The 27,543-nt window shown below is 36.0% G+C and overlaps 1 protein-coding gene across 5 annotated transcripts in view; it reads right to left on the reverse strand.

The window, feature by feature from the left end:
- ADGRV1 (adhesion G protein-coupled receptor V1) overlaps positions 1 to 27,543 on the reverse strand; it is a 593,679-nt gene that overhangs the window by 292,612 nt on the left and 273,524 nt on the right. For all 5 annotated transcript variants that reach the window (XM_050795448.1, XM_050795446.1, XM_050795449.1 and 2 more), the window contains 5 exons: positions 23,086 to 23,270; positions 18,406 to 18,655; positions 17,736 to 17,875; positions 16,045 to 16,205; positions 7,311 to 7,411 (listed from right to left, as the gene is read on the reverse strand). In XM_050795448.1, the coding sequence (XP_050651405.1) occupies positions 7,311 to 7,411; positions 16,045 to 16,205; positions 17,736 to 17,875; positions 18,406 to 18,655; positions 23,086 to 23,270 (837 nt within the window). The remainder of the gene's footprint in view (positions 1 to 7,310; positions 7,412 to 16,044; positions 16,206 to 17,735; positions 17,876 to 18,405; positions 18,656 to 23,085; positions 23,271 to 27,543) is intronic.

A 27,543-nucleotide genomic window follows, 5' to 3' on the forward strand; every position in this document is an offset into this window, starting at 1 on the left:
CTAATTATAAATTTGTTTCATGATTGATTGCAAGTTTACATAAAGTTCAATAGTAACAACACCAAAAATGTAAGGCTGTCACAGAAATTTGGATTCAAGAAATGGAAAAAGAAAGCTCAAACTAGAGTTCTAATTTTCTCCTAGATATAACGTGATTAGGTGAGGTGCACTAGCAGGGAGTCACTTGCCTAGACCTAAATAATTCAAATTAATCACAACATATAAATAAACACATGGATCAAAGAGAAACTTACTAGTTCCTATTACCCTTTCAACAAACTTCAATAGGAAGTTCTCTTTCAAGGAAAGAAAATACCAGTGGAGGAGATGGGGAAGACCTGCCCCTTGGGTGGCAGCCCCAGGGGCCAGATTCCCTCCAGCAAACCTTCTATGATCAGAGTCGCCATAATTGTTCTCCACTTCCTGTGCTTTGATTGCCTTCTTCTTTCATTGACAAACTTCACAGCTGTGGTCTGATAGTCTCATCTATTTTCTTCCTACCCATTTACTCTTTAACCTCTTCTAATTTTCATAATTTCTCTCCAAGTTTCTAGGGACCTTGTTCTTGCCAAATTTGAGAACTAATCTCCTCATGATGCACAAATCCTTCCATTTGAAACCTTTTTCCTTCCTTGGCTTCAAAAACTTTAACATTTTTCCAATCCTCTTGTAGTGATCCTTCTCATTCCACATAGCATGGTCTCTAAATGCACGAGTTTTGGAGCCAGACACATCTGGCTTCAATTTCTTCTTCCTTCAATGTTCTACCTATGTAGGTTAGGGCAGGTAACTGAATATCTCTTATTCTCTTTAGGGATGATAAGAGTATCCACCTCATTTGGTTGTTATAAGAGTAAATAATGTAGTATGTGTAAATTACTAAATTCAGTGCCATAAAGTCCAGCCCTTAATGACATTAGATATATGTATTCTATCTACACAGGCTCTCTACCCAACCTGTCTCAGAGAACCTATTTTAAAGTGTCAAGAAGTTCTACATTTATGTAGATAACATCTAAATCTCTATGCTATGGAATCCTTAAACTCCTCACGCTGAAAATTGCACATACCACTCTCCAACTATTAAACCTTTCCACTTTCCTATTTAAGTCAAATGAAACCACTAGTTTCACAGTCACCTTAAAAATCTCTCTCATTTGGTGACAGAGTAAATTTCATTAATTCCTCATTTATGAAGCAACTTAGTATAGCAGTTTAAAAAAGGACTGGAGGCTGGCTGCTGTGTTCAAATACTAGCTCTGTTACTTACCACTATGTGACCTACGGCAGGTAATTCAACTCTTTATGTTGCAATTTCCTAATCTGTAAAATAAGAATAATATTAATACCTACCTCATAATCCCTACCTCTTGTAATATGTAATAAGTATTGCATTAATGTTTAGTAAATAAAATTTGCAATGTGGCTTTTTTATTGATTTAAAGACAGAAGACAAGAAAGTGCAGAAATTTAATAAAGCAAAATATGATATTTTTATTAGTCCTTATTCCTTCCTTTGAATTCCCATTGCCATTACCATTGTCTAAGCTCAGAACCCATCCTAACTGGATGATGGTAAAAGCAATCCACCCAACCTCTCTACTCTCCCTAATTAGAGTCTCTTATCTTCTTTAATTCATTTTTCCTTTAATCCCTCATTGCCAGATTAATCCTTAAAAACACTCCTTTCATATTGTGACTTTTTGGACTAACTCCATTGGTGACTCTGTAACTCCTCATGGTTCTCAGACAAGGGGGAGCTGCCTCACCTGCAGTCAAAACTTACCTATTTCTCTGTGGGATCTTCAAGCCTTACTCAAGTGAAAGCAGCCAGGATCACTATAACCACGATGTCTTTGTTCTTGTTCTTTTCCTTGCCTAGAATGTGTCACATGCTAAGTCTTCAAATCTTATGTACTCTTCAACAACCAGGTCAGATTCCATTTCCTCCCCAGAGACTCTGTAAGCTGGGATCCCTTATTCTCAGCCTATGTAGTACTACATAGTATACTACAGAGGAAGATATTTTTTTCTCTTTATATACTTGGTTCTTACTATGAGGTTAGTGTTTTAGGTTATTATTTACATGCTTCGTGTGTGTGTGTATGCATCTTGCTTGGTATTTCTCATTGCACAGTCTCAATACTGTGCATATGATAGATGAGATGGAAGTGGTCGAGCTGCTGGATGAACAATGGTCTTGACCTGAGATGTGGGTTTGCTCAATTTTTTAGTTTTAATTTCACTATTGAATGTTGAATGGTCACTCAGTCATGAATGTAATAATATTTTCGCCATACATTGAGCATACCTAAATTGAGTCAAATAGTTTAATAAACTCAACTTAAATGTATATTCATATCTGTGTGCAGAATGTCTTTATTCATATTCACCAAACTAATCTCTACATGAAGAAAAGATACAGTTAAATACCCCAATATCTACATAAAGACACAGTTAAATACAGTTAATTGTACTAAAAAAAAAAAAAAAAAGGCTTACATACTCAATACCTTTGTAGTAGGGCGAGGCCACCTACGAGATCTTGGTAGAAAAGAATGCACTTGGGGCAGGGGAACTAGTTATATCTTCTTTCTAGTAGTTTATTTTATGTCCAAAACAACACTGAGAAGTTTTGCAAATTTTCAAATGCTATGAGAATGACCAGAATAAAGGCCTTGTTCATACTCTAAATTATCTCTTAGTCCACTTGCCTAAGAACCTTTCCCTTTCTTAGAAAAAAGAAAAAAAAGTCAGAAGGACACAGCAGCAGCCTTTCATTAATTAGGGAAAGATACAAGTGTGCAAGTCATTTTAAAGGCAATAATATTTGAAATGAAACTAAAAAAAATTAATAAATGGGATGTCTTAAAGAAAATTTCATACTAAGAAAAAGAGCTTGATTATATGGATTTAGTAATAATAATAACAGCAACAGCAGCAGCAACAACAACCACCAGAGATGTTTTGGGGTCATAATATAGCTAATCTAATATCTTAACAAGTAGGATCTGGAAACCCACCATAGACTCACTGATGCACTATCCGAATTGTAACAAGATGCCGACATTGAAGTTTAGGAAACACTTCGTTGTTACCTTCTTCATCCATTTACATCTGCACTAACATATAATCATAAATGTTCTACTGAAAAATGACCCTCTGCTTCTCAATTTCCTAATCTTCAAAGCAAGATTTAATTTTGATCCTTGTACTTAAACTCCTACATACTTTTTTTTAGCAAAAAAAGTAGAAACAACAAAGGATATTCTGGTTAATAAGTGATTAGCAAAAACTTCCAACTAAGGAAAATTCTGTTCTGACTAATGAACATTTTACCATCTCTATCTTACTCTGCTTCAGTTAAAATATGCTTGTTACATATGTGTCTTCAAGCCTTACTCACACAATGACTTTCTTGTGTTGGCAATCTCAACAAAACAGCGCAAGCTGCTGGAACAGAAACCAGGATTCATAGTATCCAGAAGGAGCCAGCATTTGGGAAGTCAAACAGGACTTCTGCCTTTAGTCATGCACGGTCAAAGATTCCCAAAGATGCTAGATACTCAAAGCAAGAATGACATAATTCCAGATTAAAGCAGAAGCTTTTCGCAAGGGTGTCTGAGTAGGATCCTTCCTGGGAAACAGGACATTGCAAAATGACATCCCAAAATGTTGCAGAATGAGAAAGTGGACAAAAGACAGTAACAGTCCAACTTTTTTAAATTCCAGAGAATAGGTCCCTAAGCTATAGTCTTGCTGGTAAATGTACAGACTTACACACATCATTTCTAGATGAATTTGCTATTTAGTTTCAGAAAATATGTTTACGCTGTACAAATAACAAACCATAGAGAAGAAAAACAAATATTTTCCCTTGTTAAGTATTATTAATCAGAGTAAATACAGTTCTATCTTATCATCATGTTTTCTATGAGGAAACTTCTGTTCTTTTTTTAGATTTGGAAGATTGCTTTTCCTGACAGAACCTCCAGAACTAAGAACCCTGAACTGCAAACTTGCCCTTTGTGACTAGTTGTTTACCAGCCTTATCGGGGGACACATGGGTTGGCAATGTGATTCAAAGATAAAAATCCCAAAGATATAATTAGATGTTTTTCTCAGAAATATCACCCAATACCATGCAAATTTGTTTGCTGTTTTTTCACATCATACTTGAAGCGCTCCACAATTTCTTGCCATTTAATCATTTTCATTTATATAAGTGAGAAAAAAATAACTTGGTATTGAAGAAATATGTATGCATTTGATAAACTGAAAATAGAGACCTCTATCTCAAAGCTTCTGTGACATAATAAACACATTTTTCTGTATCAATAACACACTTAATGCTCATAAATATAGTGATGAAAGTGATTTTATGTCCCTGAATTTGAACATATATAAGCAGTAGAAAGATATATTCAAACCAGTGGAGTACAACCTTTTCTTATGGCACTTTTGCATTTAATTAAATTCTGAATAAAGAGGATAAAAAGACAAAGGTAGGAAACCACAAATATGTATTTGCTATGCTGCAGACCAACACCCTCTAGCCCAGTTAAAGAAGTACTATGAAAGCATCTCTCAAATTTTTTACTGAATGCTGTCACGGCTAGAGACTGGCAAATTTAAGGGAGAAAAATAAATCTTCTACTGCCACCTACTGGTATTTTATAGTGGATGATTTTCAAAGGGGCTATAATGACAAACTCCAGATTAAAGCAGAATCTTGATTTTTAAAGCAGGAATCATCTTTGGATTTGTATCTATATTCCTCCAATCATGAAAATATATATATATACACACACACATACATACATACATACACACATACACACAATAAATTATGGTTATAATAGTCCACATATTTCTAGAAGTGGAAAGTAGAGCTAGACGAGCATATTTTCCTGACTTTCTGATTCCTGACTTTCTGATTCCATTATACCACATTGCTCCAAAAGGAAATCCAGGACTATTGCATTTCTATTCTTCCCTTCTCTACAAAAGCCATTCTACTTAGTCCTAGTTCATTAATAAAGATTTGAAAATGAATGGTCTTGGCAGACTTGTCTGCAAAGTATTCACAACTCAAACACTCTAGGTCAGCTACAGAATTTTCCCTCTTAGCTAAAGAACCATAGGCCAAGCCTGTATTTTTTGAAGACTTCTCTAGAGTTAAACTCAATCTCCAAAAATGACAATATAACATTGACAGCGGATCCCAAATGAAAGATCCAAGTCTGGAACTGTAATAACTCCTGTTGGAAGATTCTATAACTGGAGCTATAAACATGACTTTAAAATTTATGTAGGGTGGGGGCCCAACTTACTGTAGTCAGCTTCTTGTTTTGGGGGCCTAAGAATTTTTTAAAGCCTTATCTAAAAGGTTTTAAGGGAGATAACTATTCTTCTTAACTCAGAGGGTATTTTTAAATCTAAGTAGATAAAGCATTTTGAAATAAACTATCTTCTATCAATAATATACCAATTCTTCCTGCCAAAAATGAGATATGAAAATGCTTTTTTAGTTATTTCATGTCACAAGTCATACATTACATGATTGTTCATGCTACCTTGTTTCATTTATTCTAAAAATATACTGAAAAACATGGATATGACTAACCGTTTTCTCCAAAATCAATGTTAAATACAACATGAATCAAAAGTTAATGCTCCAACATAGAAATCCTGGTTTTGTCTTTCACACCCCTAGACATGAGCAAATTTGTCTGCTAGGACACTGAAGAGTTGTCTGTAATTCTATAGTGCTATAATTAAGTCTTGCACAAATTCTGCTGCCAAAAAATCACCAGAGTGGGTAGTGAATACAGCCAAGTAAACTCTAATTATGGAAGGCGGGTTTTCTAATATATTAGATTCAAGAAGCAAAGGCGAGATCAAACAGCTAAGGCAGGTCACAAAGGCAATATAAATAGCCTTGTGAAATTCAAAGCAAGCCCCTTTGGTAACCACTGCTACTTCTCATAGCTCATAGGGCCTTTAAAAACCCAATCAGAGACCTCTGTGTAGAATCCAGCACTTAATTATTCCCTGAAAAATAGAGTGTGGAATTTACAGGCCATTTTCACTCTTAGAACAAAAAAGTGTGACAGAATCCCAATATTTAAGATAATTTTCCATTTTATATTTCAGCTCCACCACAAATGCTATTTTTTTCAAGTTCTATCAGAGTTCAATAAATGCACTTTAGCATTCTAAAAAAACTATGCAAATCATGTCTATAGCACAATAAATGCACACAAATTGAATACACACATATGACCAGCACCCAATCAATAGAGTATTGTCTGCATTGCAGTAGTGTCTCTCCATCCAGAAGAGTGGGATTTTCTAATTTTATAAAACAATATTAAAAAGTATCTCAATAAGAACATTATATAGAATATTCTTTCTGCCTGGATCTATAATTTCAGCCTTAAAGTAGAAGTAATTATGCTTTTTTTCCTTTGCCTATATAAATGTCTAGGCCCTTTTTAGTCCTTATCAACAAACTGAATTTTCACTCATTTGAGTCCCAGCTCAATATCATCTCCTCTAAGAAGACTTTCTTGACCTTCAGAGAAAAATAAAAAAAAAAAATGAATTAAGCCTTCATCTATTTTCATAGAGTAGTTTGCAAATGGTCTATGTTCACACATCACACTGAATTATAGTTACTTATATGTACATCTGCTTTTCTAGACTATAAACACTGTATGGATAGAAAAAGCATCTAATTTCATCTTTTGTTCTGGTTTCTGTGCTTTACACAGTGCTTTAAACTAGATACTTTAAATTAACATTGCTAATAAGTCAATGTTTTTCACAGTTTCTTCTATCATAGAAAACTGATTGATTTTTCAAAAGAAAATATTCTATCAAACTATTATATTATAGGAAACAATACAAAGTGTCCAGATACTTCAAAAGTTTACATCATCTTAACGTCCTACACATAAAGAATTTATAACACAGCATATTTCAAACAGATGAATAAAATATGTTAATTTTAATGTATATATAAATTACAAACACATTCAGCATATATTAGCTGACAAAATGATACTTTGTGATAAGAAGCTTTTTTTGTAAGCTTTGATATTAAGGTGCTTCTCTGTAGAAAGAAGCATTTTAGGCCTAATTTTCCTTACATGACTCTCCTAGCCCCATTCTCTTCCACTGCAAAAGTAAACAAGTTTATTTCAACTAAGTTGAGATTAAACTTTACTTTTACACTCAGTTCAAGGACCAAAGAAGAAGAAACACAGACATCTCATGATAAATCATAAATGCCAGCACTCTCCTACCTGTGTACATAAGCTGGCTGCCATCATGTGAGTCAGAAGTTTAGCTGCAAACATGGAGTACCTGGCACAGAAGATATGGGAAAGAACAGCCAAGCAAAGACCTGTAGGAACAAAAAAGTCCACGTATGGCTTAATAATCCACGAAGATTCTAACAGCATCATAGCAAGAATCTTTGGCAGCAGCTAGGCATGTCAGGTCTGCCACCTGCCTCTGCCCAGTACCTCTGGAAAAGATGACATGGCAATTGTAATCTACTCCATTTTCCATGACAAGTAAGATCTTCACACTTAGCAGTCAAGCCCAATGGATAACTATAAATATCTACATGTTCACTTCTCCACTAAAAATAAATTACAAATTAAGCAGATTAATAATTTTATTAGGCCCTTGGTTTTCTATATTTACAGAAGTCAAGTTTTATTGTTTAAGAAAAAATCAAATTGGAATCCAACTTTCTAAGAACAGGTGGCTTGGGGAAATAGAAATATTCAGGTACGTGAATAGGATTTTTCAGTCATAAAATTTTGAATGGTCCTACCAAAACTCAGGTTTGGTAATTAACCCTTTCTTATCCACTAGAAGTAGTTATGTAATTACAATAGTGTTAATTATGAATTTTAAAGGCAACTTTGCACTACTGGATGCCCAAACCAGGAAGAAAATGTGCTATTTTCTCCAAAATGACTTTTAACTTAAACTTCTAAATTTCTAAGTTGTATGAAGAAAATTATTCTTATTATCTTTGAGTTTGTTTGAATTCGCCTGTTTACACAACTTTAAGGGGATAGTCAGAACCTTAGCACTAATCCAAGAAATCTTTTATCTTGCAATTCATATACATTTCTTTTAATGTTAGATTTTTAAAGGCAGAATATACACGTATTTTAAAAATATTTTCTGCCTTTTAAGACTTAAATGTGCTGCATATGATAACCTATTTGCTTTTTCCCTTAAGTATTTTACCCCACTCTTATTCTCAGTAGGTTATTTCATCTAAGGATTACTGAAACACAACAGCAATTGACATATGTATACTGCTTTGCCATGTACTTTGCACATATTACCTTGTTTAGTTATATCAATGCCTCCTTAATAAACAGGAGGCACTGCACTCATTAAACATTTTGTTTTCTTTTGAAGCTGTGGAACAAACTTTCAGAATACATTGCATGTTGGCATAAGTGGACTGGGCATCTGCAAAAGGTCTACATGGGGTCTTGTGACTCATTTTGTCATAATTTCTTTTTGAGAAACCATTTGAGTTATATTTTAACCAGGTAGACAAGGCTCTCCACAACAAGGGAGGCTTTGCATTAGTCAAGGCTTTTGGCCTAGAAATTGGGCCAAGATATCTGGAGCAATCCGTTTTTTGGGAAGGCTTCCATGGGGTGTTCTGGAACACGTGTGTAGGTCCTGGGGCTGGCTTCAAAATCCACCCACATAAGTACAGAGTGTATCTTCAGAAACTGCAAAGTCATGCCAGATATTGTGCATCTTGACCCAGGTAGTCTATATTCTATTAGAGCGGATGCTCAGAACTCAAGTAATGTATACTTTGAATTCCCTAGGATGATAAAAGCCAGTTTAAATTCAAGGCTTGAGTGTGTGAATGTGCATGCGTGTGTCTCCGTGTGTGTGTGAGTAATATATCGACTTTAAAGCAGGGCTTGCAAGGTTTTCTTTTTCATTTTAAGGCACATGATCACAAATATGTGCTCTGCTGTAAGTTTACTGCGGTAGACGATAACAATGCGAGGCAAGGGATTAGTGCTGAGCAAGGAGAAATACACAAGTCAACTGTTTGTTCTAGTGCACAAGAAGAGCTTATTTATAGCCTTTCCTTTAATTTAGTAATGCTCTATTATACTCCTGTTTCATGATATACATTTAGTATACTAAATTTGACCAGCTCAGAAATATTTAATTAAGTATATTAGGCTTCAATTAAAATGCTAGCATGACACCTGGTGGCAGTTCAAGATTCAAAGCCAGTGGCAGGAAGACAGGCGAGATTCTACTAGCCTATAACGCATCATAGTTATCTAGATGCGTTTTTTTACGTAGGGGGGAAGAATATTGCTAAAAACCTCAAACAGACCGGGTCCTAGTCTAGGGAAACTCATCTAGCTTGGGTGAGGGTATTAAATACCTAAAATTTAAAGAAATAATTATTTCAATTATCAGGTTTCTAAGACACTATAAACTAAATACTTACCTTTTATTTTTTCATCTGAAATTAAATAGCTATATTTAACATCTATTTAAACTTAGAAATCATTTTTTTAATTGCAGAAACTTTTCGGTTTAAATTCCTTAATATAAATATGCAAATTACAAAGCATAAAGTGTTATAACTATAAATAGAATGATTTTTAAAAAAATAAAGTATAGCCGGGCGTGGTGGCTCACGCCTGTAATTCCAGCACTTTGGGAGGCCGAGGTGGGCAGATCACAAAGTCAGGAGATCAAGACCATCCTGGTTAACACGGTGAAACCCTGTGTCTACTAAAAATAAAAAAATTAGCTGGGCGTGGTGGCATGCACCTGTAGTCCCAGCTACCCGGGAGGCTGAGGCAGGAAAATCACTCGAACCCTGGAGGCAGAGGTTGCAGTGAGCTAGGATTGCACCACTGCAATCCAGCCTGGGCGACAGAGCAAGACTCCGTCTCAAAAAAAAAAAAAAGATAAATAAATAAAAATTTTAAAAAACAAAGTATCACAATTCCAGGTATTACTTAAAGGTATACTCTGAACAGTTTTAAAAAAAAACAGATTTCTTGGCAATGATGTAGACAAAACAAGCAGCTAATTGAGTAATCTGCCTTTTCTTTTTTTTCCTACCACTATGTAGATTACAGATTTGATTCTAAAAGAACATCTAATTAGTAAAGAACAGCTAAAGTCTTTTATTATCACACTTGACTACAGATTCCCCTGTCTATCCACACAATATCTGAAAGTTTGTATGCATATAAACATATGAAATATTTGTACATAAATTACATATGTGCATTACATATGTTTGTAAACATCTTTATTATTTGGTATCACTTAAGAATGAGAGATACTTTCCAAATAACTTAAGTTTACTCCTTCACAAGACAAGTATTAGTACGTTTTCTCATGAAATTTTCCTTAAAATATTTATGAATTATCTGTTTATCTGTCTGCCTTCTCTACAGATAAATTCAAATAAAACCAAATTATCATTATTTCATTATTAAGTCCACTATTAGCTTTTCAGCTTAGGCTTTTTTTTTTGAGACGGAGTCTCGCTCTGCCGCCCAGGCTGGAGTGCAGTGGCTGGATCTCAGCTCACTGCAAGCTCCGCCTCCCGCGTTCACGCCATTCTCCTGCCTCAGCCTCCCGAGTAGCTGGACTACAGGCGCCCGCCACCTCGCCCGGCTAGTTTTTTTTTTTTTTTTGTATTTTTTAGTAGAGACGGGGTTTCACCGTGTTAGCCAGGATGGTCTCGATCTCCTGACCTCGTGATCCGCCCGTCTCGGCCTCCCAAAGTGTTGGGATTACAGGCTTGAGCCACCGCGCCCGCGGCCAGGCTTTTTTATCTATTATCCTATCTAATGTATTAAGTTGGTGCAAAAATAATTACGGTTTTGGCAAATAATTTTTTTTTTTTTTTTTGAGACGGAGTCTTGCTCTGTCGCCCAGGCTGGAGTACAGTGGCCGGATCTCAGCTCACTGCAAGCTCCGCCTCCCGGGTTTACGCCATTCTCCTGCCTCAGCTTCCCAAGTAGCTGGGACTACAGGCGCCCGCCACCTCGCCCGGCTAGGTGTTTTTGTATTTTTTAGTAGAGACAGGGTTTCACCGTGTTAGCCAGGATGGTCTCGATCTCCTGACCTCGTGATCCACCCGTCTCGGCCTCCCAAAGTGCTGGGATTACAGGCTTGAGCCACCGCGTGCGGCCTTGGCAACTAATTTTAATTAATTTTAATTTCAAAAACTGCAGTTACTTTTGCACCAACCTAAACTGCTGTGCTTGTCACTTTTTCTACTTTTTGGTGCTTATCACTATTGATTCCCATGTTTCTCATCAGCATAATGCCTCTGTCCTCAGCATAATGCCTTTTCGTTACTGCTGCTAATAAGCTAAAGGCACAAAACCCTACCTCTACTAAAAATACAAACATTAGCTGGGCATCGTGGCGGGCACCTGTAATCCCAGCTACTCAAGAAGCTGAGGCAGGAGAAGTGCTTGAATTCCGGAGGTGGAGGTTACAATGAACAGAGATCGGACCATTGTACTCCAGCCTGGGCAACAAGAGTGAAACTCTGTCTCAAAAAAAAAAAAAAAAAAAAAAAAAAGATTTCTAGTATGAACAAAAGTCAGCATGAAGGATTTTACAGTATAAAAGTTCTGTGTATTAGGGGAAAGGAGTTATTCTAGAGGGATGAGGTTTCCAGGAGATCACTCTCCAGATAAACAGGTGGTTGAACTTAACGCTGTTCAATACAATAGCCACTAGTCACATGTGGGCATTTAAGTTTAAATTTTCATTACTATTATTATTATGTTTTAAGAGACAGAGTCTTGCTCAGTCACCCAGGCTGGAGTGCAGTGGCATGGTCATAGCTCACTGCAGCCTCGAACTCCTGAGCTCAAGCAATCCTCCTATCTCAGCCACCTGAGTAGCTAGGACTACAGCACGTGCCATCATGCTTGGCTTTTTTTTTTTTTTTTTTTTTACTTTTTGTAGAGAGAGGGTCTCACTATGTTGCCCAGGCTGGTCTTGAACTCCTGGCCTCCCAAAGTGCTGAGATTAAAGGCATGAGCCACAGCACCCAGCCTTAAATTTAAATTTTCATTAATTAAAATGAAATAGAATTAAAAATTCAGCTTTCCAATTGTATAAGCCATATTTCAAGGGCTCAGGCACCACTGGTGGCTAGTGGCTACCATAGTAGACAGTGTAAAATATCCCCATTATCCTGGAAAACTCTGTTGGAGAGTGTTGTGTTAAACTATCCTAAGTGAAAGCAAGAAAAAATATGCCATATTTTAAAATAATTTTTTAAATTATCCAGGCTTGGTGGCACGTGCCTGTAATCCCAGCTACCCAGGGGGCTGAGGCAGGAGACTCGCTTGAGCCCAGAAGGCAGAAGTTGCAGTGAGCCGAGACCACACCACTGCACTCCAGCCTGGGCAACAGAGAGAGACTTCATCTCAAAATAAATAAAATAATTTTTATTAAAAATGGCTACAATAATATGGATTGGCACTTGAAAGTATGAACTTGACACATAGCAAAAATACATCTCATTATTGGAGGATATCATCAGATCAATACTGTATATTTATTTACTTAACAAACATCTATTAAAACTATTGTATGTCAGGCTGGTGTGGTGACTCACAGCTGTAATTCAAGCACTTTGGGAGATTCAGGCAGGAGGATCGCTTGAGGCCAGACGTTTTAGAGACCAGCCTGAGCAAAACAGTAGGAACTCCTGCGCCCACTTGCCTCACTCCCACCATCTCTACAAAACAACCAATGAACTAGTATATGTCAGAGACTGCTGGACAATGTTCAGAAAGATAAACCCTTGCTGCTCTTTCAGTGCTTGTCTCTCTATTTCTATCTGGATCTTCTCCAAGACAAAGACTAGTTATGAAAGGGCACAGAATATAATTCTGATCAAAAAGAAGCAAGGGAAAACATTCTGGGTGGCTTTTAGGAAAGTTTTCACTGCTGTTAAAACTGGACCCAAATAAGAGCTTTTCCCTTGGCAAGCCTGGACATTGCTAGTGTGATGCCTGGAGTTGCTACAGCCAACTTAAGATCATGTACAGACAAAGCTGATGGAAAAAAATCTTTGAGGATAAAAAGAGAAGAGCCTGGGCTCCTGACAACACCATTAAGGTACTGAATTAATCAATCTGGGAATTAAATCCGTTTGTTTAAGATATCTTTGAACTGTCATCTGTTACTTGTAGCCAAACTCATCCCAAATAATATGTCCATATTGGCCAGGCATGGTGGTTCACACTTGTAATCCCAGCACTTTGGCAGGGTGAGGTGGAAAGATCGCTTGAGTCCAGGAGTTGAGACCAGCCTGGGCCGCATGGCGAAACCCTATCTCTATAAAAAATACAAAAATTTGCCAAGTATGGTGGTGCTCCATCTCAAAAAAAAAAAAAAAAGATTACAAGACTATAAGAGTTGTATTCAGAGTTAAACTCAATGCAGTAGCCTAACCAATAGTCTTATCTTTGATAGCACAATATCAAAAGAGTTAGGGGAAGGCAGAGTAGGCTTCCTTGACATCCTCAAAATAGCAATGATGTGTATCTCAAACCATGCTGAAGTTTCTTAATAATTATACTACAAAATTATGGCTTTATTATCTGATTATTTTAAGTTATACTTCTACCAAGCCATCTTTGTGTTGAGTTCCATAATGCTGCACTCTAATGCACACAGCGATGGATGATTTGTCCTTTCATTTTAACCTCAAGGAATGATCTTAGTTTAATTTTCTGATAGTTGGCAAACTAGTTTACAAATTTAAGTCACATGTATATGCCCTTTCCTTTCATCTTTCTAAGCTGAGAAGTGGTAAGCTTTTTGGCCTTTACAACTATTTCACACACTAAGGTAGTTCTGCTCTAGTATAGTAAATAGAACTGCAAACTAGAATTGGGACCGATACATTGTGATCTACTCTGTATTTTAAAAAAAGGTTAAATTCCTTGTATATTGCTGTATTTCAGGAAAAGTACTAGCAAACTGCTATCAAGTTCAGAGGGATATTCGATGTGTCCTGACCTAAATTATAGAATATATAGATAAGATATATAAAGAATATGTATATAAGATATATAACATTCTCTTTTCTGGTTCCTGGGGATCCATCAGAGGGATGGGAATTCATCCAGCTCTGAGGGATGAGCCGGAACTGAGGTACAAAGACAAGACTTTGTGTTTCCTTATCGACAGAACATGCAATTACCTAACAATATGACATGGACAGAGAGAATAAAATAATTTCAAATATGACGCCAAGTCAAAAGTGATAAAAGCAGATACTAACATTTAGGTGTTGATTCTCAAATACATGAGCAAATCCATGTAGCCTTTTCTAGAATAAGTTGCAGAAAATATACACAGGTATTTACTAACGATTCTCCAGGAAACCCATTATAGTCAGTCCTACTAGTTTTCTATACAATCCAGATAACATTCTCTCTTCAGTTTTTAAAACTCTTTTTTTTTTTTTTTGATGTTCAGTCTCTGGGAACAAGCAAGGGATTTTGTGGGTCATAGCAGCACATAAACCTATGTCTCGATGAAAACATTTAAAGTGACATCTAGATTGTATTTCAACATTGTACCTTTTGATATTATTTCATCATTCTATAAAATTGATTTGCTCTTTAAATATATTAGCATAAAAGTAAAATAGGATGTCTCCATCTGATTTTGGAACCATATGGACCTAGAAGATTCTATTAAGTAAGAAATGTCATCCTTTATGAAAGATATTAAGAATAAGAAGTTATTAACTTGCTATTGAATTGAAGTTAGGTTCAGAATTAAAACACATTAAAGAAAATTTATAACTATATAAAATAAAGTTATATTGGAAAGACTGGCAACCAGAACAAAGAATATTAATTAATTACTTGATTCTATCTCCAGAAAAACTTCCTAAAAGATAATGACTATTAGAGACTGTTTGCATACCAAATACAAGAGATATGCATTCAATAATAATCACATTTACGGACAAAATATCACTAAAGCAGAATGTTAGAAAAGTTTCACTTCATATATTTACCACCCTGTTACATAGATACAATTTGTAATCAAATATCATGGGTGGGAAAAATGAAGTACAGAGAAACTAAGTAATTTGATCCAGGTCCCACAACTAGCTAACAGCATAATTAGGATTTGAACCCAAGCAGTCTGGCTCCAAAGTTTGCATTTTTTAACCATTATCCTATACCCAGCTCTTAATTTAATTCACTATATAGCACCTTGTTCATAGAAAAAGTTGTGGGGCTGTAAGAAGAGTATCAGGGCACAGAATGGGTGAGGGTGGGGCATAGAATTATAGTTTAAGGAATTCTCAGATGTCCAACCGTATCATTAATACAGCAAATAATAACACTTCTATTGTTAAGCTGTAGGTAAATAGTTTGACAGACATTAATACAATTTAATTTCTTCTTACTGCCAAATATGAGGCCTAGATGTGGAATGTGAAAGATGATTTATTTTTTAACACAGTGGTTGGCATATTCACAACTCTTAAGTTGTAGAATACAAAATCTTCCCATGGGGTAGCTTTAAAAACAATAAAAAATACAAAAATCTTTGCATGTATTTTTTTGAAAATTCTTTGTATGTATTTCTTAATATCTCACATAGTCATCACATTGTAACTGCAGAACCTGCCCTCTAAACCATTGGTATTGTAAACTATAGCCTTTCCTTACCTATTATCTAGCTTCTATTCTACACTGTAGTACATACTCTTTAGGGGTGAAACTGCATCTCATTCTTTACTGTATCCTCAGTACAGAGATGGCCCTCCATAAATACTTGTTGAATGAATTAATGAATAAGACAATGAAAAAGTTTGCTTTATCCTAGTGCTGATGGAATTATGGTATGTTTGCATCCTGCATATATAAAAGGACTATGGAAAAACAGATTTCCATTTTCATACACATTTATAACTATTGATTCAAAAATACTGTCACTGACCTGAGATACATATAAATCCAGAGGTGAAGAAGGCTTCATTGTATGAAGACAAGTTGTCAGTCTGAGCATAGACAGCATACACAGACATGTGTGAACAGGCACATTCCACATAGTCTGCAGTTTCCTCAACCACTTTGCAAAATTGACTGTCAGACAACCAGCTAGGGCAAAAACACAATAGTCATTTTTCCTCTTTCATCAATACTTAAGGTGTTGAGATGGCTTTTAAAGAAAAAATAGCTTACTGAACTTAAGTGTTCTTTACTCAATACTTAAGTAAACCACATTTTCAAGAAGAAACAGTGAAAGGAACATCTTGTTCAGAACATGACATAACAGATTCCACAGGATGTCTTAAGAAGCAGCCTAAATACCAACCAAAGTTTTGAAGGCATTGTTGGTACCAAAGGAGCTTGTCCTCTCAACAGGGCAGTACAAATTCCTACCTAATCTAGCAAACCTACCTGACATGTTCAATAGAAGGCACTCTTCTCTAGCATTCAAAATGCCCACAAGAACAACATGGCTGTGATATGTGTTTACTCTTCTTTTTATTTTCCCCACAAGTCCTTGTATTTTGAACCATATCAATTATTTGTATGGTTTTCTAAGATTTCTTCCTCAATTTTTTTCTACTTTGCAGTGACTTATGTATATGTTTTCTAAGCTTCTTTCAAGTGTTTCCTTTATGAATTCTGGCTAATTTAGCAGAAAAACCATGTCATGATTTTAGCAAACATTGCATCCAATGCCAAGCCATCTGAGCCTTCCTCAGTGACTATCGCTTGAGCCTCTTCCCTTTTAATGCCTCTTAGTTTCTTTACTTTTTTAAGGACCTAAAACTTCCTGACCCAAACTCCAGATGCAGCTTGAAACATTCACTATTAATTATATATTGAAGATTTCAGAGTATCTACGTATTAGGTTTAAGATCTGTCTTAAACCTAGGAAGAAATTTCAAGTGGAATTTTTCTAAAAGAAAGTAGAAATTTCAGTGTTTTTGAGGACACTTGGTTACCAAACTAAGCTATTATATTACACCTATTTAGAATTTTAATTTGCGTGGCTGAAATTCAGTAATAAACAAAATCAAGTGGCTGACACGAACCCTAGACCCTTCTAGGCCAGCACTGCCTGATCCTGCAGCACTGACTGAGCTCCTAGTGACTGTAACTGCTCAAAACTTGAGGCCTGAGGCCGAGGAGATTCAAAGAAAGAATCATTCTCCCCTTTCCATTTGTGTCCATGGAGTTAATCTCAAAATGTACTCCAAGCCATGTGGACTAGAATTATAAATTCCTGCTGATTCCTCTTAAACACAAGGCATCAGCTTCCAGAACCACAAGCCCAGATGGAAATGGTAAAAGAAGGAATTTCTTTCCTGCCCAGTAAATTTACTGATAACTTCAAGGTTATCAGAATTGGCCAGAACTCATGCTACATCCCATGAAAGTAGTGAAAATGAAGAAGTAAATAATGTGCTACATGACTATTGAAATGCTGGGCTGCATTTGCCATCAGAACGATACTAGACCATTTCCTATGTTGCTTCCTCTTATTTATTATGGAGGTTATTTTCTAGTCTAATGTCATCTGGGGCCACCATCTATGCTCAGTACAAAACATTGGGCTCAGTGGTACTGAAATGGGGAAGGACCAAATTCTGATTTTTAAAATGTATTAATAAGTACCTTGCAGCAGCCTGATTCCAAAGGAGACACAGAGATGTCTGAGGGATAATTCTCGGCTCAGCAGCATGGATCCCGTAGAGAACCTCATTGTCATTAGTCAGGAGTTGTGAACTCTGACCTTTCACACTCAAAGATAATACCTAGAATGTTAAAAGCAACAGAACATATAATGATGTTTTACAATTGGTGTAATGACTGAGTCTCCTACCCTGAGCTTGAGCTCATTTTTCTAGTAGCTACAGTCACTTGTTTTCTCTCATTGTTAGTATTTAGCTTATTTAGGCATGCAGGATGTCCGATTGGTTTTCCATTGTGCCCTTTCTAACCTGCCTTAGTCATTCAGCAGTCTTCAGCTGACAACACTCACTTTGACTCTAACTGGATGACTTCACTAAAAGTAAAGAATAGCATATTATATTTTGAAAGCTATATATATTTTACTTTCCTCACATATATAATACGTATTTTACTTAAAACATGAAGGAAACATTTCCAGCTCACTTAGAAACTAAACTTTCTACAAATAGTTCATAAAGATGGAACACATTTCATATTAGTTCACCATGTGTAGCACTTACCAAAACTGTGATTAAACAAACGCATTCCGAGTGTGCCTGCTAAAGAAATAAATCACATTCCAACCATATAAGTGTTTTAAATGATAGATTACCTTATTTTTCAGGGTAGGAAGATTGTTTCCACTTATAAACCACTGTTGGCTGCTATACTCTGTAAACTGGACTAATTTACATGTACTTTTCCCAGCCATTATTTCTGCATCCTGGATATCCAGTAGCCTCTCTGGAATTCGAATGTAATCTCCTTCCTTTCCTTCAAACTTGTGTCCATTGATTTGCTGAGGATACCAGTGAAGAGCCAATATTGACAAGTAAGGGCAACTATCAAGGATGGTTTTGCCTCTACAACAGAAAAGCAAAGGGTCTGTAAAAATGGCATGTATTTGAATACATATATCCACTTATATCTGTTAAAGTGCATTACAATTGGGTTCTAATCTTTATGTATAACAATAACACAACAAACCCAGAAGCAGTAGATAGAATGTGCCTTCAGTTCTTTTGTGGTTGTCATGATTTTTTGCATAGAATTTTCTGCATCCTCTGGCTTTATGCTCCTAGTAACCTAAAACATGGGTTTTTGAAAACTGTTTTATGGATATCAAGATGAAATCTGTGGCTATAAAGATGAAATCTGTGGCTATAAAGTATGCTTTTCTATGTCAGTTACATCAGCATTGCTGGAAGAGGTTGAGAAAAGCATGCCCCCCACTGAGCTAAAGCCCTTTGCTTTAAGAACAGCATAAACCTTATATACGTAGAGCCATGTTTTCAACAAGAGTTTACCTCATGCTTTTCTAATCCACCAGAGCCTGGCTAATATAATCTTATTTGACGGACAAGAGAAACAGCACTGAACAGTGATCTTTTTTCACTTAACAAGTCTGTTTTGAAGATCTACTAGGCATAATAAGAACCTGGGCTCAGTGAAATTGCTTCTAAACCTCAGTGTGCATTGAAATTACTAGGAAATTTGTTTTAAAGTACAGATTTCTAGATTACACTGCAGATTTACTAAATCAGAATCCCTACCCAGGGAGGGGATTAGGGGTTCTAGGAATTTATATTTATAACCAGTCCCCCAGAGAATCAGATGCATCCTGTTGGCTGACCCATCATGTTTGCAAACAATCAGGAGATACATAGATAAATCAGATCTTAAACCTGCCTGGAAAAGCTGAGAGAATATTAGAATAAGATTTATGCATTAAATGTTAAAAGTTATATATGTCACAATCGATGTAGAGTATGCATAACTACATCATAGATTTACATGATATCTTGTCAAGACCCCAGACGTGGGAAATGGAGCAGAGAATTCTAAACTGAGTCAGGAAAAGAAAGAGTAAGGGCCAACTTTTTCCTGTAGTGATACATCCTCTCTAAAAAAAATCTCCTCTGCAACCTCAGCTATCCTGTTCAAATTGGTGCCTTCAAATATCTGAATTGAATCCACTTATTCACCTGGGGCTCTAGGTCCTCTGTCCATGCCTCCTACTGAAACACCTCAATTTGTATGGACCCCACATACCTTCACCTCCACCTCCACCATAGCTTGTCAAAATCTCATCTTTTAATCTGAAGACAATGGTGACTCTCAGCCTAAAAGGTGTTACTGCAGACACCCTGACCAGACACAATGTGGTTGAGATCAGTGAACCTCAGACACATGACTCCACATCCCTTTTCCCCTCCCACCCTTTGTCATCTACTCAGAGTCAGTCCAGTCAGGGACTCTGCTATCTTGGCAAACTAAGAACACCACCGTATGCAGTGACTCTACCTAACCTTGACACAAGCATGAGAAATTCCTGACCCCTCCTATTTGCTGATAACCATAATTTCCCTGACACCTTAACCGGTGACACCTATGTCCCTCAAATGCACTCACCCTGATCAATCTCACAGTCTGCTTTATACCTAGGTTGGTATGAGGGGGGAAAACTCCCACATTGACATGTAGATTGGCACCACTGCAAATTCACTGTGACCAACCTCAGTTGGACCCTCAGTGCCACCTGGCATTATTTTTACTTGGCTTCCAAGTGATTGTTCTAGATTTCATCATTCTCCTCAATATCCTTGCTCACTCCCCAAATGCTTAACTCTCAGCAGACACCCTTGATATTGCTCAAGACAATGTATAAATAATGCATATCAGAATGTTCAGCATCTTTAGGGCTTCCTGAGTAAACAACTAGTCTTGAGCTCTCTCTTATTTTCTGTGTTCAATTTGTCATCTTCATATTAATTCTACCACCTAATTATTTTCAAGGTACCACCCTCTCACGTCCCTGCCTTAATTTCAGTCCTCATCTTCTTTTACCTGAACAGTAATCCTCTATGTGGTTTTCCTGTTTCTTTCTTTGCCCTATTCTCTAACCTTTAACACTCTTCTCAACATAATGTCTCTAAAATCCAAAGTTTGATTCATTCTCTCTCTCTCTCTCTCTCTCTCTCTCACACACACACACACACACACACACACACACACCCTACCTAGCTTACTCCATGTACAATCTTTAAAAAACTGATGATCTCCCCAAACATACCATGCTAATTCTTGCCTGCCTGCCATTATACACGCTGTTTCCTTTTCCTGGACAACTCAAAAAGAAAGGTAAGTCTATTTAGTGGAAGCACATGGCAGAAAACATGTTGATTCATTTACTCATTCTATTCTCTCATTTTATTGTAACCACTGAGAATCTACCACATACCAGACACTGTTCTAGGCCTGGGGAATACAGTAGTCAACAAAACAGAAAAGGCCACTCTTTTTGTACATCTTATATGCTCTTGAGTTTTCACTGGGCCTTTGAAGGCACAGATATGGGACTCAATGTCCACAGCAAGGTAGATGGTTCACATCTAAGACAACCTGGTGATTTTAACATGCTGGTGTTCTTATAGAGATACGGGGAAAATGGAAAAGAAGAATGAGATTGTGGGGATTGCAAAGCTATGAACTGCTTGATTTCATTGAACAAAATAGTTGAACATAGTTCAACAGGGGAAAATAATGACAGGTATTCTTGACTACACAAGCATACAAATGCATGCTGTGGCCTCAGTGAGTGTAAACTTACTTGAAGCAAATAAATGATCCATTTCAGAGGTTTCTGAAGACAGCATTAGAGACATTTATAAGACGCACTAAGGAGCTGAACTGCTAATCATTGCTCTCAGATGGACGTTTAGGAGCGGGGGTGAGGATTGGAGAATCCTTTCAAAAGGCCCCTGTGAGGCTTTTCTGATTTTGCACATTAAGAAAACCTCAATTTCCAGGACCCGCTCATCAAAATTAAAGGAAGAGTAGAGTATAGGGATATGTTGATTCTGTACGTTTACCTCAAGTCACACCTTAGAACTGATCTGGGATGAAAGTCTAGGGCACTTCAGAGCCATAGGGTTGGAGAAGGCAGATTTTGCTATGAAGGAGGGGGTTACAATCTATTCTGACCACAACTGTCCAGCAGGGGCTGTAGACTCAAGTAAGTCCGAGGTTGGGTCCAGGTCTCACCATGGACTAATTGTGTGATCCTTGGCAAGCTGTGTAAGATTTCTAGCCTTAGTGTCTACATCTGTAAATAAGGGTACTAAAAGCCCTCACTCAAATCCTGAATAGCTACTTAAAATAATCTCTATAAGGACAAAATAATATGCACAACTTTTAGCAAGGATTAGGTTGAACCACATGGAAATTTCATTATACTGTTTTTACCTATTAACAAGGGCAATTGATATTGTTCAATTTAAATCAGTGTCAGGACTATAGCAGAGGCATAATTAATATCATTTGTATTATTATTATTTTATCCCTTGGTCTCTCTTATAACTTTTTTCTATCTGGATTGACTATCTCTTTGAACTTCGTATGTCTTGTGACCTAGGAACTAACATTGGTCTGGGCACAGTGGCTCACGCTTGTAATCCCAACATTTTGGGAAGCCAAGACAGTTGGATCGCTTGAGTCCAGGAGTTCAAAAACAGCCTAAGCAACATGGTGAAATCCTGTCTCTACAAAAAATACAAAAATTAGCCAGGTGTGGTGGTGCACGCCTCTGGTCCCAGCTATTAGGGAGGTTGAGGTGGAAGAATCACCCGAGCCTAGGAGGCAGAGGTTGAAGTGAGCTGAGACCCTGCCACTGCACTCCAGCCTGGGGCGACAAGAGCGAAACTCCGTCTAAAAAAATATATATAGTTAATATAGAGGTATTAGTATAGTACCTATAGTATAGAGAGGTATGTTACCATACAGTTATAAAATTAATTATGTAGTTAATAATGAACATGAGCCACATTTTATTTTTTCCTTTTCCTTTTGCTAGCTTTCCGACAACTAGTCTGAAGTTCAACAACATTCTGAGAGCTGTCTCCAAATGGACAAAACAATCACAATTGTTTGTGATTGGGGGAAGCACAGTTAATAGCACATCAAAACACTCCTAAAGGTTGAAATCACTTTTTTTTTTTCTATTCAGAATGTACCTTTCACTCATTAAATAAATAAGAGTAAAACAGTAAGACTTTGTTATTTTCAAAAAACACTTCATAATAAGTGGAATATATTGTTGACAGTATACATTCATTTTTTTTGATGTACCTGCTATGTTTCCTTCAAATAATTAACTTCAACTGCCCAAGAGGTACAATGCATTGACTGTATCATTCTTAGTTACCTCATCTAAATGTCATTTTGCATTACATGTTGCTTTGTAAACAGTGAAAAATGCATAAAAAGTACTGCTAATATATTAAAAGATACTTACTTTTCACCAGGAGAGCCACAAGTAACATTAGTCAGCAGAGAAAAGGCAAAATTCTCAGTCACTTCAGTAAAGTGACTGAATCCCCTAGTGTCCTTGCGCTTTGGGTTAATAAGAGAACAAAGAATCTCATAGAAAAGAGTTCGGCTGGCAACACTGAAAGCTTGATTTTTTCCTTCAGTAGTTATCTGGAAAAAGAATCTAAGTATAAAAATATATCTATAAAAAGAAATTTCTTAAATTATATGCTATATACATGTGTGTGTTCTTTATTAATAGTTACTAACATTAGTAAGGATAAACGTAAGAAAATTTAAGAGAAATTGGTATCAAAATTATATTTCAAATATATATATTTGCAGTTGAAAAGACATAATCATCTATAAAGAAAAGGCATAATCACCAAAATATTTTCTACTTAATCATTAGATAAAGTCCTAAATGGCTGCACAGATTACTTAATTTTAACTACAATAATTAACATCATGAGTTAAAATTAGTCTCACTTTTACATCTATCCCAGGAATTCTTATTCTTTTGACCAACAAATAAGGAAATAAATACCTCAAGAATATTTGTTTATAATAGTGGCAAAATTATTTTTTTCAGTAAACAGAAGCTACCATAATCACTAAATATTTAAAGCACCAAATGAGAAAATCCTTTTCAAGATTAGTTAAGAGCTCCGGTCACTTTTGCCTTTTTCAATAAGTATGATCCTTCCTACTAAATAAATTTAAAAAAAAAAAAAACTGGGTTATTTGTTTTTTTGAGAGACAGGGGAAAAAAAGGAGGAAAAATCCAGAATGAACGGGGACCACATCTTTATTGTTTAAGCATTGGTGTGAAGCCCCTTACTCCATTACCTTCTGATAAGTCCCTATTACTTTCTCAAACTCTAAAAGTCATCACTTTCTCTATGATTCTTACACTATGCCCCATCTGCCAACCTACATTTTCACTCTCTTTGTAACTTGCATGTACCTTTATTAGTGAACTTATGACAACCTAGAAATGATTTGTCTGTGTCAAGCTCATCGTGAAAGTGGATCATGTCACCCATTTTTTTTTATGGCTTTGTCATCTAGTACAGTTCCAAGCTTGCAGGAGAGCTCACGATTGGCATTTATAAGAATAGTCATCTTCCAGCTAGTAAGGCAGAGTGGAGAATAACCCACAGGGAAATGTAAAAGACACAGAATAAAAATTTAGCAATGCAAAAATTACAAATGGAGACAGAGCACAACCACTGGATACTGAAACAAGCAAATTGAATATGATAAATGGAAACAAGTTCAAGAAAATCTCCCAGAACTTAGAGAAAAGATAACAGGCTAGTAGGACAAATCTTGATAAATCCCTAAGATACAATTTTATATATAAAAGAGCAGGCAGAGGCAAAAAATAGCACAGCTCCTTAATATGCTGAAGAAATATTCATGTCTAAAAATGTAGAGATTGCTTTTATACTAGGGAAAATTAGAAAAAGAGACAACACCAGATATTATCTTGGTGATTTTAAAAAATACTATTTCAAGAGTAAAAAAAAATCATACCAGAAACCAGATAGGAAAAAAATTACCAACAGAAAAACAAAAATTTAGTTTAACTTCTGACTTTCCTAAAAATGAAATGTCAGAAGTCAGCAAAGCAATATGTGCAGAATTGTAAGAATTAAATGTTGTAATCCAGAGATTATATGGCTACCCACACTTTCATTCATATTAAAAAAAAAAAAAGATAGAAAGTTTCTTTTAGTAAAGCACACAAAACTGAAACAAAAAGGCCATTTCTATAACACTCAGTTAGTACAGGGACCTTGTAGTTTTCGGCACTTTCTAGCAACTAATCTTCACAACAACCTGTGAGGAAGGTCCTATTATCTTTGTTTTGTTTCCAGTTAGGGGAACTAAGGCAGAAGGAGGACGACTAACTTGTCCTTTTTGTTCGCACACAATTGGTGACCATGAAGCCTCGGAGGTGCTCCTGACAGCCGCCCTACACTGCCTGGCAACATTCTCCACTTGCTTGTCCAAAAGCAACCACCTGGATTGACTCAGTTCACAGACAAGTCAGTCAAAATTACCTCGAGCATGAAACACAAAACCAGCCAGTAAAGTACAAAGTTAACTCAAAATCCTTGTTAGTATGATAACAAACTAAATCAAGTGTAAAAAGCAATTATTGAAATATAAGGTACCTATTATTAAAAAGTATATGATGAAAAGAATAGGCTGGTTCCACAAGGCCAGTTTACACAAACAACAAAAGAACTCCCAACATTATTAAAATTGCCTTACGAACAAGTAGAAGACCTGAATCAACCATGAAAAAAACTTAAAAAGTTGTCAGGATAGAAGACAAAGATGGAGGTCTTTGGAGGCAGGGGATAGTCTATCAAACTTTTACAGAACTAATGATTCCTGTGCTCTTTCAAGTGTTTCAGACAAAAAATTAGAGTCAGCACCTCCTGATGGGCTTTGCCAAGATTTGATAATCACAAAATCAAAACCTGACGAAATTCAAAGTTAGCATATCAGATTCAGGGGGGTTTTAGACTGCTCTTGCTATTAAGGCGACTGAGAACTTCTAAAATGTTTTTTATTTCACTATGCCTAGGAAAATCAGGGGATAGAATATTCTGTCATAGCAAAAATTTGCCTGAACCCACAGCTGGATTTCATATAGAAAGTCTTTATAGTGAGGCATTTAAAGCTAATGCTCTTTTTCAGTACAATATTTGTGCCACTTCTAGCATGTGTAATAATATTTCCTCAGATTTATTGAGATTTTTTAAAAGAAATGCTTGTATAGAATAGATTTTGTTTCAAATAACTCAGAATCTGGGGGAAAATAAAATTTAAAAACATAAAACAATTTCACTTAAAATATAAGATCTTATAAAATGAAGTACCTTCCAGTACTTGGAAGTTCTATTCTGTCCTTTTTAATTTGAGGTTATTTTAGAGTGTATATAGTTTCATATGGCATATATCAATGGTTTGCCACGTAAAGTACAAATGACCTTATTCGAATTTTAGACAGGCAGCACTAACTTTTTGGCATAAGTATTTCCCAAATAAGTATCTGCAATATACTTATACTAAAAAATGTATTTGTTGTTTATCTGAAATTCAAACTTAACTGAGCATTCCTTATTTTTATTTGGTAAATTTTGCAACCTTATCTTTATGTGATAATCTACATTTTCAGTATTTGTTTTATTATTCTCATTATTATTGCTATGTTTAAAATATAAAATATGTATTTCTTGCATTTTTAAATACATTTTATGCATTCATTTAGTCAGGCCCTTCATAATGGCTATCGTTTTTCCCAGTTTTTATTGTTATAATAAGTAATGCTGAAATAAACATTCTCATCACACGTGTATTTGCAAAAATGTTCCCCATACTCATTAGTTGTCTTTTCACTTTGCTTTGGTGTATGCTAAGATAAATTTTATTTAAACTGTATGTGGTCAAGTTATCAATCATTTCCTTTGTGGCTTCTGGGTTTTGTCTGATGCTTTAGAAAGATCTTCCTCATTCTAAACTAAAACGATGAAATGACTGATCCATGTTTTCTGCTGCTTTCATGGTTTCAGTTTTACACTGAAATATTTGATCTCTCTAGAATTTATTTTGGGGTAGAGTTTAGGATAAAGTTCAGCTCTTTTTTTTTGCTTTCAAGTGGTTACATCAGCCATCTCAACACTATTTGCTGAATAATAGTTTCGACCCATTGATTTTTAAATAGCACCTTTATCACATATAAAATTTTCATATATGCTTCAGTTTTTGAACTTTCTGTTCTATTCCATTGATGTGAATGTTTATGTCTGCACCAGTGCCCCTTTAATCACAGTAACATCATATTTCAAATATGTTTTCATATCTGCTAGGGTAAGGTCCCTCTCCTTTTTCTTCTTTTTCAGGAAAGTTCTGCCCATTTTCACATGTTTACATTTCCAGGTAAACTTTAGTATCATTTTATCAATGTAAAAATAACCCCAAAACAACCTACTGATATACTGATAGGAATTATGATGCATTTATAGGTTAATTTACAGAAAACTGTTGTGGCCATATATTGAGTCTTCTTATTGCAGAACAAGGTATGAATTTCCATTTACTGAAGTCTATGTTAGTAGAATTTTTGTTTTCTTTATATGTTTTCTGTATGTACCTATGTATTATATATTTCTATAATTATTAAATGTCAGTTAAATCAATAGATTCCAGTATTGATGTACATATAAAAAAGGAATTTGAGAGTACATTATACCATTCTATTTTTTAAAAAGTAGTGACAAAAACTTGATTTGAAAATAACCAGAGCAAAGAAGGCTTCAGCTGAAATCAAATATTAGTCATTTTCTTTTAAGAATTCAGGCCGGGTGCGGTGGCTCACGCCTGTAATCCCAGCACTATGGGAGGCCGAGGCGGGCGGATCACGAGG

Source organism: Macaca thibetana, chromosome 6 (assembly GCF_024542745.1).
Source record: "Macaca thibetana thibetana isolate TM-01 chromosome 6, ASM2454274v1, whole genome shotgun sequence".
NCBI lineage: Eukaryota > Metazoa > Chordata > Mammalia > Primates > Cercopithecidae > Macaca > Macaca thibetana.